This window comes from Schistocerca piceifrons, chromosome 3, assembly GCF_021461385.2.
Source record: "Schistocerca piceifrons isolate TAMUIC-IGC-003096 chromosome 3, iqSchPice1.1, whole genome shotgun sequence".
Taxonomy (NCBI): Eukaryota; Metazoa; Arthropoda; class Insecta; order Orthoptera; family Acrididae; genus Schistocerca; species Schistocerca piceifrons.
Window position 1 is genome coordinate 931,943,687 of NC_060140.1, and position 15,452 is coordinate 931,959,138.

Below are 15,452 nucleotides of genomic sequence, written 5' to 3' on the forward strand. Positions count from 1 at the left end.
TGTTAATGACAATGGAGTGAACAGTGAATATTAGGTGACGTACCTTAACGACGCAATTCACCACCAAAATGCGAACTATTTCATACATCATTTGTCTCCTACAAGATTACCCATTTACACTGTAGGATCTACGAGTATAATGCGATAGCTGCAGTATATGGAAACTGCACGATCAACTGCAGTTAAAAAAAACACTTGAGGATGTATATTTCTCCTTCTCTGAAGCTCCCAAACACTTTTTGCTATTCGGAAGCTTCAAAGTATCTGTTGCAATGACATTTTATACCACTCGTTCTGTATAATATATCGCGGTCGGAATTCATTTCACGAGTCTTAAAACAGTTACTTACGTACATGAATAATTTTTAGTATCTGTGAAAGCGAAAAGAAATATGAAATCCTTGAAATGTGAGTGTGGTAATTTATTGCAACTATTACATTTTCGCAAGTTATTCATGATGTTAATAAACAGTAGTATCGATCCCCTATCCCCTTACTGAAAGAGCAGCTAACAAAATCTACAGGTTGTTCGGTACAAATGAATCTCCATTAGATTTTTACAAATTTCAGTGCATACAATGTAGTACTTCTCATCTATGACACGGGCTATAAAAACAGTGTTCTCAGCAGTGAAATATAAAAAGCACAAAATGTTAATTGGGAAACTAGGCCTACTACATGGAGTTACTAAAACACCTGAGTTCAGCTATTTTACACGTATGCGTGATTACTGCCTTAAGTGATTTAAAGATGAAGAAAATAGTTTGTTCTACATTTCTCTATTCATTGAAGATTTACTAAATCATATTTGGGGAGTGACGCAACTAGTAGGGGAAGTATTTTCAGAATTCAGAATTGTATTATAAAAGTTATAATTGGCGTTAGTTTTAGAGCGACGTGTAGGTGTATTTTGACATTTGCTTTACAATATATATACATCCATTTATTTCCTCTGTCATAACCAATATTTCCATTTTCTTAAAAGATAGTAAAAAGTATGAATATAACAGCAGGACAGAAAACAACTTCCATAATGACATCACAGGTCTAAGATTAGTACAGGAAGGAGTCGAGTATATGGGTGTTGTGGTAGGTTCTGAGATTATATTCAGGAATTTTCTATTGTGCAACCCCCTCTGCCCCTTCCCTTCTGCGGTGAACAGTAAAGCAACGTTTCAGGTTATTTCGTAATTAGTATTTTCACTATTATTGAATAATATTTAAGTAAAATAAAATCATTGACTTCTAATGCACATCCCACGATCCATTCTCTAAGCGAATCACCGAATACGAATGATACAGTGTAACGCCAGACTGTTACTATACGAATCCAAGAAATGGAGACAATCGAACAAGTCTCGAAATCGTCAACTATAAAATCACGAACGCTGTTTTCAGACTAACATAATATACAACAGAAAATTACACAGAGCTCATATAAATACTATGTAGAGGGTAAGCTTATGACAAGCTTATAAGGAAACCGAATAAGCACGTCAGTTTAGCGACGCATAGTTGGTACAACTGTCAGTACGTGTATAACTTACGGTGATTCCCCAGTTTCGTTAAAGTGGCATTTGTTCCTCATTCGACTTCGGGTACAGAGCAGAGAAAACGGACCGTGGGCACGATGTTCCACGTCACACACATATGCTGTTACGTATCGATTACAGCCAAGACAGCGATGGGCAAATGATTATTATGTGCTGCTTCCACGAAATCTGAGTGCCTGAAAGTCAAACTGCAGCTGCTATATAGTGTCACAGAGGTCACCAAAATGTGTGCAATATCCAAACGTGATATGAACACAGGCTGAATAAATTCCTTTCCTTGTTATTTTATAAAAGAAAGTGAATCTGTCTGACCTGTACTTTCGGGATGTCTTTGCCGAACTTCCCAAGTCCAGTAAAGCAGTGACGTATGTTTAAGTACAGCATTGTCCTTGACAGGGTGGACTCTGCTAAACACATGACGCCCTCGGAGCTGAAACTCATCTACGACGCTGTGAGCGACCTCAACACTGACTTCGGCTTCCCCGAGGGCAGCCGCCCCTTCATCTTCCAGGAGGTCATCGACTTCGGTAAGTTAGTAGCTTAGCTTCTGCGTCCATGCAGACACCTTAAAACTCAATTCCTTTCTTTCTGTGTTACATGAATTCAGCTGGTACGGTTAGTAAGTTTTTTTTTTAAATCAATACTTTCCTTAGAAAATAAACTGAAGAAAGGTAAAAGTAAGTTTTCACCATTTGTAAATTTAGAGACAGCATTTAGACACAACAATGTTGACTACAGTAAACTCTTTCGAATTCTGGAGATAGCAGGGATAAGGTACACCGAACGAAAGATTATTTATAACTTGAACAGAAACCAGACTGCAGTCATCTGTTGTAGGAATTGAAGGACGTGAAAAGGAAGCAGTGGTTGCTAAAGAAGTGAGACATTATTCAATCTGTACCTTGAGCAAGCAGAATTGGAAACCAAGGAATAAATGTGAATGGAGAAAGTAAAAACTTTGGATTTGCTGGTAACCTTGTAATCTGGTCATAGCTAGCGAAGGACTTGGAGGAGCTGTTGCGCGGAATGGATAGTGCTTCCAAAAGATATTGTGAGCGTGTGGGTGCTATTCTGTCATTCTGCGCAACGGATTAATCTGAGATGTACCCTTTACCCTGTGGCTCCCGCAAGATGAAATTTCCGCCCGCACACTACTACAGAAGTCAGACAGACGCTCCTAACATTCTAAAGAGAAATGCCTGAAAAACATTCAGCAATAAATATCTTCTGGAGTCGTCCGCTGTAAGGAAATGACACAAAAATTCACAAAACTTCTTATGTAACTAGTGGGATACTTGGGTACTAGAGTAGTGCTAGTTAGTGTAAGAAAAACAGGAAACTAACGAAAGTTATCATTTTATTTTGCAAAAATTCTGAGAAAACACAATGGCACTTCTAGTTATGAACTGAACAAGTTATTGCTGCGTTCTTTTCGGAATGTGCATAGGATTCGCTAATGAAATTTCTACACAAAGTTTAAGATTGTTATTGACTTGGCAGAATGGCTGAGAGCCGCGCCTACTCAACTTCAATAATTATCCGTTAGAATGTTGCTAGGTACGGTCGAGGCTGTCACGAGTGAAATGCAGTGAAGTGTACTGTTGTGGAGGAAATATGGGGCTCGCAAGAGCTGTAGCGCACAATACCGTAAGTTGCGATGACTGCTGTCTGCGCCTCTCGCTGCTGACAAATATGGTAACTCTCGTTCTATCTGGATTGACCTTCGCCAATCAAACTCTCCCTCCCTACACCTTTATGAAGTCAAGGACTCCTATTCGCCCCTAGTCTAACTATTGGTGTGGTACACCGGTCAGATAACCAGTCCACTGCGATCCCACTCAAATATTCGCTCGTAGGCGTTTAACTATAACTCTGTCCATTCACACCGCACAATAAGTGTGGCAACGCTTAATCGCAAGGACTCAATATAGAGTCACACTCTGATTCGCTCTCGACACAGGTGCTCTCCCAGTGAAGTACTGAGGAGAGACTTGTTCCTCGCTCTTTGAGTACACCTACGAATGCACACGCTCTCGTTACTTGTTCTTGCTCCAAGAGCGACAACGGAATGGCCCCTCTCCACACCAGACATGAAGGGGTATATCTTTCGGTCTCTTCCATTACTCGTTCAGCTCAAGGCGTCAGGAATATCGTCTACCAATCAGCATTGCTCTTCTAAAACGGGAGAATGGCGTTTCGTTTAAGGCGACCAATCCGGAAATCTGTAGGATCGGCGTTTGGCGTTTGCTGTCTCCCTGTGAAAACCTCTGAAACTGCGTGCTATGTTTGTAAAGAATGCGTAGGCTGGGCGCTCCCACACAATGTAGCGGAATTTGCTTCTAAACCGAACACAGGGTCGTTCTCCCTTTCACTCGGGCAAATACTGTTTGCTCTACGGACGGTCGCCGGACGACATAGATAGGTTGACTCGTCCTCTGAAGGGCCTGGCATCCTGGCGTGCGGTCTGCCTCTCCCGAACTAAAAGCTCATGTGACTGTCGTGTCTGGAATGTGTGTGTGTACGCCAGCCTCGAGTATTTCAATCTCAGTGCGCATTTGCGATTTACTAGTTATTTGCCTATCGTTTACATGAATTCATACAACATTGACTTTATCTTATCGAGTTTGGGCTCGAATGAAGCGTCTTGATGTGTGGAATATGATTGTGAGGGCGGAATATGTAAGCAATGAAGGTCAGGAGACCACAACGTCTTACAGTATTATAAGATGATATTACAGAAATACCAAAAGTAAAACAAGGGCAGTTGAGTGTAGTTGAATTAAAGGGTGGTGCTGAAGGATTTCGGCTCGGAAATGTGGCGTTAAAGATAGCAGATGAGCTTTACTATTGGGGTAGCAAAATAAATGGTAATTGCCGAAGCTGAGAGAATATAAAATGCAGACGAAAAGCATTTCTGAAAACTTGTAATATAAACTTAATTCACAAAGGAAACGGCTGTAACTGAGCGTGGATTTAAATCAATGGGGGGAGTTGAAAGTTTGTGCCAGGCCGAGATTCGAACACGAGTCTGCTTCTTACGAGACAGATGCTATGACCGTTAGTCCATCTGGACACTGTAATTATCGCAACTGCACGGCCTACCCTAGCACGCCTCCCGTCAGATCCAAGTTGTCAATTATCCACACACTATTAATTAGTGCACCTTGTCTATTATCCTCATAACTCACGGCATTTCGCCGATTCCCGTAAGAGTTGGAGATTAGTGTATATCTGCAGTGAAGGGATCATTGGCCGTCCTCGCCTTCTTTATATGTGGTGTCTACTCTTTCGAACATGTCCGAAACAACAGACACCACACATAAATTTAAGTGTGCGGGAGTGAAACGTGGACGATAACGTGAGCAAGCAGAATAGGACACCAACGAAAAATTTAAGAATCGAATAAATGCTAACAGAGAAAGTAAATCCTTTGGTTTTTCTAGTAACATTGTAATCCTGTCAGAGGTAGCAAAGGACTTGGAAGAGCAATTGGACAGAATGAAGAGAATATAAGCTTTTCAAGTGTGCTACTACAGTAGAAGGCTGAATAATGGGTGAGTGTGACCAGTAACTAATGAGAAATTTACCGCGAACTTATTTAAAAAAGGCACTGGATGACAAGACTCTCTAAGGCATTAATAAATCGTCAGTTTGGTAAAGGATGGGAGTGTATGCAGGAAGGGAAGGTGGGGTGGATAAAAATTGTAGAGGGAGACTTAAGCGTGAATATAGTAACCAGGCTCATAAAAAAAGAAGGATGTTGTTTGCAATAGTTATGCACTGATGAAAAGGCTTGCAAAAGATAGAAAGCGCAGGGAGCTGCATCAAACCAGTATGCGTACTGAAGACAGAACAACAACAACAAATTTAGGAATTAAAATTTGGTCGACGAGTGGTAGCATGGGACCACACCGCCAGTTTCTATCTATTTGTAATATATTTGTCCTGTTCGTTGTTTCTGTACGAATGTTGTCATCTTCTGTGTATTAGAGCTTTGTTTCGGTCTACTTTCTGTTTCGATCTACTTTTTTTTTCTATCGTTACTCATTCGTCGCATATGGCCCTACCAAATCTTATAAAACTATATGGAGGTTACACCCGATATTACTGCAAGACTTCGTAAGGTTATAGCTTGGTCAACACTGAACATAAACAGAAAAATTACCGTCTCGAAGAAGTTTGAGCTTATTTTGGTGAAGTCTTACCGCGGCTATGTAAAATGTCACGTCAGACATTACTCTGAAATCTTGGTGAGAACAGGGCTATTGCGTATCCGCTTGTCTTCTTACACGTGCCTAATACATCTACGGTGCGAGTAAAAATGTGAAACATACTTCTTTGATATACTTTTCATATCTAATAATTGCCTCTCACAATGCAGGGCTTTGAAATTGTTCAGTTATTTGTGGACATCGTGTGTTTTTCCTAGTTTCAGTTAATAAAAATGGTTCAAATGGCTCTGAGCACTATGGGACTTAACATCTGAGGTCATCAGTCCCCTAGAACTTAGAACTACTTAAACCTAACTAACCTAAGGACCTCACAGACATCCATGCCCGAGGCAGGATTCGAACCTGCGACCGTAGTGGTCACGCGGTTACAGACTGAAGCGCCTAGAACCGCTCGGCCACACTGGCTGGCTTCAGTTAATATTTGGCATCTTCACCTCTAACAAGTTCCACATTCGTCCTCTTGTTTTCTGTTGTCAAGCTTACTTCTGAGCAACTTTACCTGCAATACCGGAATTTCACTAACCTCCTACTCCTTTATGGTGTGTATTTTCCATTCGTAAATCGATATACATAATCCCTGAACTTGCACTTCAGTGGATTCTCTAATCAATAAAAGGACTCTTGACGGGTCGTATGACACTACGAATGTATTTACTATCGCTTACTTAGTTTATCTGCCGGCCGCGGTGGTCTCACGGTTCTAGGCGTGCAGTCCGGAACCGTGCGACTTGTACGGTCGCAGGTTCCAATCCTGCCTCGGGCATGGATGTGTGTGATGTCCTTAGGTTAGTTAGGTTTAAGTAGTTCTAAGTTCTAGGGGACTGATGACAGCAGCAGTTGAGTCCCATAGTGCTCAGAGCCATTTGAACCATTTTGTTTATCTGTGTAACGTGCAAGATTTCAATTAATGTTTGAAACATTAGAGTCGCATTGCTTTTGTATAAGGATGTGATAGTGTAAATAAGAGAATATGAAACCCCACATGCTAGTAATCCTGTTTCTACTCGATATTCGTTATTGTCCATATTGGCGTCTTAATAAGACGATATTCTTCCTGTTGGCGTTTGAAATCGCTTCTTGTGAATCGACTTAGGCACCTAGTAATCAATGCCTCGAACGTGGGATATTTTTCTGAAATGAAAACGTTCTGTCTATTTTTGTGTGTTGCATCAAGTTATTGTTTTTTGGATAAAATATGGTTACAATGATTTTTAAATAGAAATGACGGATTAAACAGTCTGCAATCCAGTTTCATGAGAATTAAAAAAAAATAGCAGAAACAAAAATCCCTATCCATTGTAAATCAGGTGAGGCAGGACTCAGTAGCGATGTTGTATTCTATCAACTATGTGCAGGAATTAAACGATACAGAGCACCGAGGATGAAATAAAAAGTAGACCAACCCGAGAAGTGACTTGCTGATCTCGAAAATGACCCTAGAATGCTAGAAGTGGTTAACTGAAGATACGCCTAGGGCATAGCACTGTGAAGAATTAAAGTAAAGCTGCAGATCGACCAGGAAAGGAGAAATCGTAATTATTTTGTTATTGGTGCAACACAAGTATGTTAGAACTCCCTGAATATACCTACTATGAAGCAATTATTGATAGAGTGGGAAAGAACAATCGTCTATTGGAAACTATCAGGCGATGATACCAGCTGATGAAACAGATGCATTTCATCCCGAATTTAAAACAGATGCAACGGCGGAAAATGAGAGATGGTCACCACTCAGAACATATCCTGTAGCTTATATGTACCACTGTTCCTCAATACAGTTTCCTACTGAATAAGTACACTTGTTAATATGTCACTTACTCTACGAATGTCTGAGACTAGTATCCTCTACTATAAGGTAGCGACCTTGGAACTTCTGTACGGAATAATAAATTACTGACAGATCTTTACCACTCACTCTATCCTGGAGCTTCCTGGCTGCACGATAATCTCGAAGCGAAAAGTCAGGGGTTACATTTGAGGCATAAGGCCTGACTGACCGTTCTCCGTTTCTTATATGTTTGCAGTAATAATAGCTGAACAGAAGCAAAGAACGGTCCTGCTATCCCTACACGATGGCGGACGATCTATAGTCAACGTATACAAAGAAATGTAGAGCATATTTTATACTCTTATTTACTGAAAGATGATCATTATGTTCTGAAATACTATCTACGCGACAGGTGCAAGCAATACTTTGTTCTGTGACTTTGCGAATACATTCAGTAAAGTATATGCAAAGAGACAGATACTGAAATAGAACAGACGGAAGAGGAACGCCTTAAACTAGCCGAAAACCGGTTACTAAAGAAGTAGGCAATCAAAACGAAGACAGCTGGAATACATATTTCCGTGAACTATGGTTGCTAATTGTGAAGCATCTCTTGCGAAGTGAAATATGCACAGATTGGAGTATACAAGCTTACAGTGGAAGATCGCTTCAAAACAACTGGAAAGCCAGTCGATTAAAGATGAACATCAAGTCTTGGTTACCACCAATGACCTTCCCGCTCATTAAAAATGTTCTTTGACCTTGTCCGAAATTTCAAGATATGACACACTTCATCCAACGACGAGATGTTGAACCATCAGAAGATGTTCTTTCAGAGCCCCAACTCCACAGCAGACCAGTCTTGTAAGGATTACTATATGCAGCAAAATACACCGAAGCGCTAAAGGAACTGGTTTAGGCATGCGTATTCAAATACAGGGATACGCAAACAGGAAGAATATGGCGCTGCGGTTGGCAATGTCTATATAAGACATCAAGTGTCTGGCGCAGTTGTTACATCGGTTACTGCTGTTACAATGGCAGGTTATCAAGATTTAAGTGAGTTTGACCGCGGTGTTATAGCCGGCGCACGAGCGATGGGACACAGCATCTCCGAGGTAGCGATGAAGAGGGGAATTTCCCGTACGACCATTGCACGAGTGTACCGTGAATATCAGGAATTCGGTAGAACATCAAATTTCCGACATAGCTGCGACCGGGAAAAGATCCTGCAAGGACGGGAACAACGACGACTGAAGGGAATCGTTCAACGTGACAGAAATGCAACCCTTCCGCAAATTGCTGCAGATTTCAGTGCTGGGCCATCAAAAAGCGTCAGCGTGCGAACCCTTCAACGAAACATCATCGATATGGGCTTTCGGAGCCGAAAATCGACTCGTGTACCTTTGATGACTGCACGGTACAAACCTTTACGCCTCGCCTGGGTCCGTCAACACCGACAGTGGACTGTTGATAACTGAAAACATATTGCCTGATCGGACGAGTGTCTTTTCATATCGTATCGAGCGGATGGACGTGTAAGGGTATGGAGACAACCTCTTGAATCCACGGAACCTGCACGTCAGTAGGGGACTGTTCAAGCTGATGGAGACTCTGTAATGGTGTGGGGCGTGTGCTGTTGGAGTGATATGGGACCCCTGACACGTCTAGATACGATTCTGACAGGTGACACGTGCGTAAGCATCCTGCATCCATACATGTCTATTGTGCATTCCGACGGACTTCCAGCAGGACAATGCAATACCCCACAAGTACAGGATGGCTCTAGGAATAGTCTTCTGATTTAAACACCTACGCTGGACACCAAACTCCCCACACATGAACATTGTTAAGCACATGTGGGATGTCTTGCAACGTGCTGTTCAGAAGAGTTCTCCACCCTCTCGTACTCTTACGGATTTATGGACAGCCCTGCAGTATTCATGGTGTCAGTTCCCTCCAGCACTAATTCAGACATTAGTCGAGTCCATGCCACAAAGTGTTGCGGCACTTCTGCGTGGTCGCGGGTGCCCTACACGATGTAAGGCAGGTGTAAGAGTTTCGTTGGCTCTTCAGTGTATTTGAAAAATTCGGTCACCAGGATACCGGCCCAGATCCACGTTTCGTGAGAACGACAGTTTCACTTTTCTTTTATATTAATATTACTGTGGAGGTGTTAGAGCGAAACAGGCTGCAGTGCACACATTACAGACAAATGTATGCTCGTTTTTTGAAACATCTAATTGCATCTTCCGTGAAGAATACTACACATATAAAAAGAGCGTCCGGCTGTGTGTCTAATAGAAACCATCCGGCTAGCACACATTCTCTCTTCCGGAATCTCATAACAAGACCAGAGGGCAACTGCGACAATATAACTTGCTCATTCCGTCTTATATCGTGAAACGGGTTCAAATGGCTCTGAGCACTATGGGACTTAACTGCTGAGGTCATCAGTCCCCTAGAACTTAGAACTACTTAAACCTAACTAACCTAAGGACATCACACACATCTGTGCCGGAGGCAGGATCCGAACCTACGACCGTAGCGGTCACGCGGTTCCAGAGTGTAACGACTAGAACCGCTCGGTCACTCCGGCCGGCTGTCGTGATACGGAATTTTCATTTTTACTTACTTGAAGGTAAGACGTCGAGCTACGTCGCTCTCTGAAAAGAAAGTCGTATTCGATCCCACTTCAGTGGAATATGGCTCTCCGATTAAGGAATTAATTACTCACAACGACAGCAAACTCCAGAAATTATTTTCTCCTTCAAAGCTGTAACTGAAGTATGGTTTTAAGAAGAGACAGCAGGATACAATCTGTAAAAAGAAAAACAGAAGTGCTTTTGGTAAGTTACTCTGTATTGCAGTCTGGAATGAATTTCAACTCTCATTTGCCGGCCGGTGTGGCCGAGCGGTTCTAGGCGCTTCAGTCTGGAACCGCGTGACCGCTATGGTCGCAGGTTCGAATCCTGCCTCGGGCATGGGTGTGTGTGATGTCCTTAGGGTAGTTAGGTTTAACTAGCTCAAAGTTCTAGGGGACTGATGACTATAGATGTTAAATCCCATAGTGCTCAGAGCCATTTGAACCATTTTTTCAACTCTCATTTATAACATCTCGAAACTTTTTATCAATTTTCAGCGTCACTTTCGTTTTTAACCTCTGAACAAATCTTTTTCGATGTCCATATCCTGCGATATCTCTCAGTCGTTCTCCTCAGTTGTTCACAAAAAATCTATATTAATCCTATTCTGACGTAAACAAAGAAATTACAGTCTGTATATGCCTTCTCACATTTAAATCTCGCTGCTCCTGTTCCGAGTTCATGTCACTCACTCACAGATGGCATTCACGTCTGCTGTCAGTGGTTTTCTAACTTTCAAAGCCAGATGGCACTCGTCGCTCCTACTGCTCACAATTAGACAGTCTATACTTTTGCTGAGCGTTTCTTTCTCCAGGGTGTACACCAAACATTTTTTGCGGCATTAAAACACAAAAAAAAACAATATTTAACATCTACTCCCTCCTTCCTCAATAGTTTAAAAACATTTTACTTAAATTTTGATTTCAATTTGGACCCTCCCCGGCCCTCAATCAGCGCTCCCCCCACCTCATCCCCCTTTCTCTCCCCTCCTCCTCGCCTCCTTTTCCCCTACTCCTTTTTCCCTTGTCTCCCCCCCCCCCCCCCCCCCCGGCAGATCCTACCAGGTTTTTATACGTTATCAGTGTGATGTGTTAGTATTTTTTCAGTGTCCTCTAGTGGCGTGGTTTTAATTGTGTGCTCGACCTGTTTTTCGTCCATGACTATTCGATGCTACACATTGCATCAAGTGGCTGTTTCCATCGTTCTACGAGTTTTATGCTCCGGCCGTAATTTGCCTGGTGCCTTTTAAACTAGTGTGTGTTTTTTGTGTAACATACTTTTTTTTAGATTTTTATCTCCGGTTTACAGTCACCGCTTTGTCCGCTTTCTTTTCTTCTGTTCCGCCCCTTATTGTTTCCATATTCCGCCATGTTTTCTTCTTTGTATGGTTTTACATGTCTTCCTGTCTATTTATGTCTCTCGGCTGAAGAGCAGCGCTTATGCTGCTGCCGGCCCGCCCCTGATGGGGAATGGAAATCACGATAAAGGAAAAAAAAAAGAATTCAATTTGGTGCTCATAAAACAATCTGCTTTGTTTTATGGGACAAAAACACACAGCTTGTGAACAGATCCGCTAATTCTACGAGTGAAAAATGTGCACGAAAAAGTGCTACTTTACAACTTGCCTTTGCCAATCCATTTTCTCTGCTAACAGGTAACGAGGCAGTGTCCGAGTCGGAGTACACAGACATGGGCCGTGTCATCGAGTTCCGCTACAGCTCAGAGATCGGCAGAGGATTCCGTCAGAACAACCCGCTCAAGTGGTTCTACAACTTCGGTAAGTGCCTTACTCATTCACAGAACTATTTCCTCTAAGACCTTACAGCACCTGAGAACACCTTCTTGAGCCCGTCAGAGCTGAATCAGTTCTATCAGAGTAGTCAAGTAAACGACAGAATGAAAACTTGATATTTGGCTTCGTCTTGATGTTATGCAGTATAATGTATGTGACACGCCGTCTGGCTGCGATAGGAGTATTGGCTTACAGCCACGCTGGATACAGAGTTCATGCCACCGCACTACTAGGTTGTGCAGAGGTCTGTTGATACTGCAACGATGCCTCCGTCAATACTTCACAAACTAACGGTGTGTGCCAGAATATACTTCCTACGTTTTACTACAGTTAACCCTCCCGCATCTTCTTCCTTTCCTCCTCAGCCCCTTATAGTTTCACAGTTTCTTGTCCGAGGAACAATTGTTCACTATGAGCTAAAATTTATATAATTATTCGGACATGATTGTACTCTGCAAGGAAAGGTAACTTGAAAGCAATACTATACGAATGGAAGAGGAAGTAGAAGATAATGAGGTGTGTTGTACGGAACACTGAAAATAATTTGACAGAGGACTGTAAGACTTGATTTTTGAGTCTGGTTCCCCGTTGTGCACCACTGTGGTTGTACAGTCCCAGCTGTTGTGAAGATAACAGAGTCTGAAGTGGCCACCATCACCAGGACATCAATTGTCTCTTTCGCATCATTACATTTTTCAATGAATAAAATGTGAGATTGTTCTATAATATTCTCGAGATTTTGCGAAAGTTTGTCGTATATTCTAGAATATCCTCGACTGTTATGCTATGCAATTTCGTAACAGCACATATCTTAACGAGTAGTACAGTGTAGCAAAGACAGAGGAACAACTGATCGATAGGGTGTTTTCACTTGTAGAGCGAACAATTTTAGCAACAAAAAATGGCGTAGTTCAACAAACATATCACTGAATGTGGTATAAGGTACCGGTGGAGAAAAACATTAAAATCTATTGCTGCAGTGATAAACCAAGACAAAAGCCTAAACTTCCCGACAGAATTCCTAAATTCTCTCAGTGTTCCCTGTATACCCTGGCAAAAAAGTTTCTAAACAATGTCAGAGGTGCGGCAATATTTCGCGGAAAAGAAATAGGCAGGTCAGTATTCATACCACGAAATCCACTCATTTCAGCTAACTTACCATTCAGCTTTAAAAAAGCTCCAATTCCTGGTAAGATTAGCGTGCAGTTCAACTATAGATAAAACAGAAAGGCAAACATTCCAAACTTGCGGTGTGAATTTAAAAGTGTCGCGTTTCTCGTACGGACATCTACACGTAGGGTGTTTGCGTGTTAGACAACCACGAAACGTATTCCTCTTTGCACACGAAAGCAAAAGACTAAATGCATTTTATAAGAATATCATTAATCACACCTTTTTTTGTAAACCCGACAACACATGATGAGAACAGAACAAGCGTAGAGGATCCTTTATAGATAATAACGATAAAATTTCCCTGCAGGTGAAGCCTGGGCTATGGAGTCCGACGAGAACGTCGTCGTCTTCGTGGACAACCACGATAACCAGAGAGGACACGGAGCTGGAGGTGACCAAATTCTGACGTACAAGGTGCCGCGCCAGTACAAGGTTCGTGGTTGATATTAGCTGACATATTGGCCTTACACATTAGTCATTCTTCTACCAAAATGATGATTTACAGTCAACCAAATAACAGTATAGTTGTAACTCTTCAGGCTTTCCCGGCGAGATCTTGACATGTGGAATAATCGGGTCTACTGCCGGAATGTTTGTGTCGCTCTGGACAATGTTTCGGCCACGAAACTCGTTGCCTTCTTCAGGTGCAACGAGTTACGTGGCCGAAATATTGTCCAGAGCGACACAGACATCCGGCAGTAGACCCGATTATTCCACATGTCAACAGTATAGTTGTTTAGTTACACATGTTTGGATCTTCAAGTTTTATTTTTGGCGTACACACTGCGATCCCGCTTTCGCACTCTCCCAAACACAAGTGAAACGAACTTACCATCTAATTTACAGCGAAACTAAAACATAAGCATTATTTGCGCTAATACTCGCGAGAGATAATACTTCATGGTCGTGACTCGCTTGTCGTATTAACGTTCATCTTTTTTGTAGCTACACTTACGCCGAGCTGCCACCATGAGGACATTACTTCGATGTGTACTTTCGTACAATTAATCAGCAATGGTAGATAGTTTGTCTGGACACTTCCAATATTGTTCTTGGTTCTGGCACATGTTGGTCAACATAAAGTGCTTGGTCCTCTCACGTTTTTTGTTCAGTGACTCTCCTTTGAACTGCTAACTACATTTTTTTGTTTCATTCTAGAAAATAAAGGAAAAGATAGTTGATGGGCTAAAAAGAGGCAGTTATACTAGAAAATACAACCATGTATAATTTAATCGTGTACCGTAAATATCACGAAGAGATTCGGACTGGACGGCGTTGAGCAACAGTTGCCTCTCCCTGAAATAGACGCTACATGGAATACATTTTGCGTTTGTTGTTCCGTTCGCTACGGCTTTGCATCGATCGCTATCGAGAAACAGAAACAGGAATCGCGTTACTGCCGCAAGAATAAAGATTCTAGTCAGTGTGTTGTCCCATGTTCCGAATCGTGTAATGAAAAAATAATATTATTGAAATGTGTACCTTTTACTTAATTGTAAAGTTGTGTTTGTCTCAACAGATCAATAAACAGGCCACGGAGTGCTGAGAATTAAGCAAAAGCTAATGGTGTGATTTCAGCATAGCGGGGGGCGGGCGGAAGGGAAGCGCGAATCTGAAGTCTACCTTGAGCTAGATTGACCACTGGTAACAGCAGATTTCATTGCGGGCTTGTTTAGCTAGGACGAGACCTTCACAGTTACGCCTATCCCATTCCTGTGGCAATGAGGAGTCAGGCGTCACGGAATTACAAAAACGCGAGTTACAAGATGTGTGAAACAACGTACTGATTCCTTCCTCGTGTATAACTCGAACTGATCAGGATTGTAAAAATAAGAAAAAATTGAATTTCAAGCATATTGTTAGCGACAATCGTTGTCACTGTGCATGATTGACGAATGGAACGGGGTAGGCGGGAAATGAGTGTGGTAGATGAAGTAGCTTCATCCGGAAATGTTTACTGTTCAAACTCCAAGAACGTGAGTTACAAGATGTGTGAAACAACGTACTGATTCCTTCCTCATGCATAACTCAAACTGAACAGCATTGTAAAAATAAGAAAAATTGGAGGTCAAGCATATTGCTAGCGGCAACCGTTGTCACCGCACATCATTAACGAATGGAACGGGGTAGGCGGGAAATGGGTGTGGTAGATGAAGTACCCTCATCCACGCGCATCAAGATTTCTTGTGGACGCTATACGTAAACGGAGATGTAAATGTCGATATCAATGCACATGTAGATGTAGATGTAGGTGTATCTGCAGAGGTAGATGTCCTGGGTTCATAGATA

General features: G+C 42.0%; 1 protein-coding gene across 1 annotated transcript in view; it reads left to right on the forward strand.

The window, feature by feature from the left end:
* LOC124789965 (alpha-amylase 1-like) overlaps nt 1-15,452 on the forward strand; it is a 72,419-nt gene that overhangs the window by 43,786 nt on the left and 13,181 nt on the right. The window contains exons 5-7 of the mRNA XM_047257500.1: nt 1,950-2,080; nt 11,853-11,975; nt 13,471-13,595. Coding sequence (XP_047113456.1) covers nt 1,950-2,080; nt 11,853-11,975; nt 13,471-13,595 — 379 coding nt within the window. The remainder of the gene's footprint in view (nt 1-1,949; nt 2,081-11,852; nt 11,976-13,470; nt 13,596-15,452) is intronic.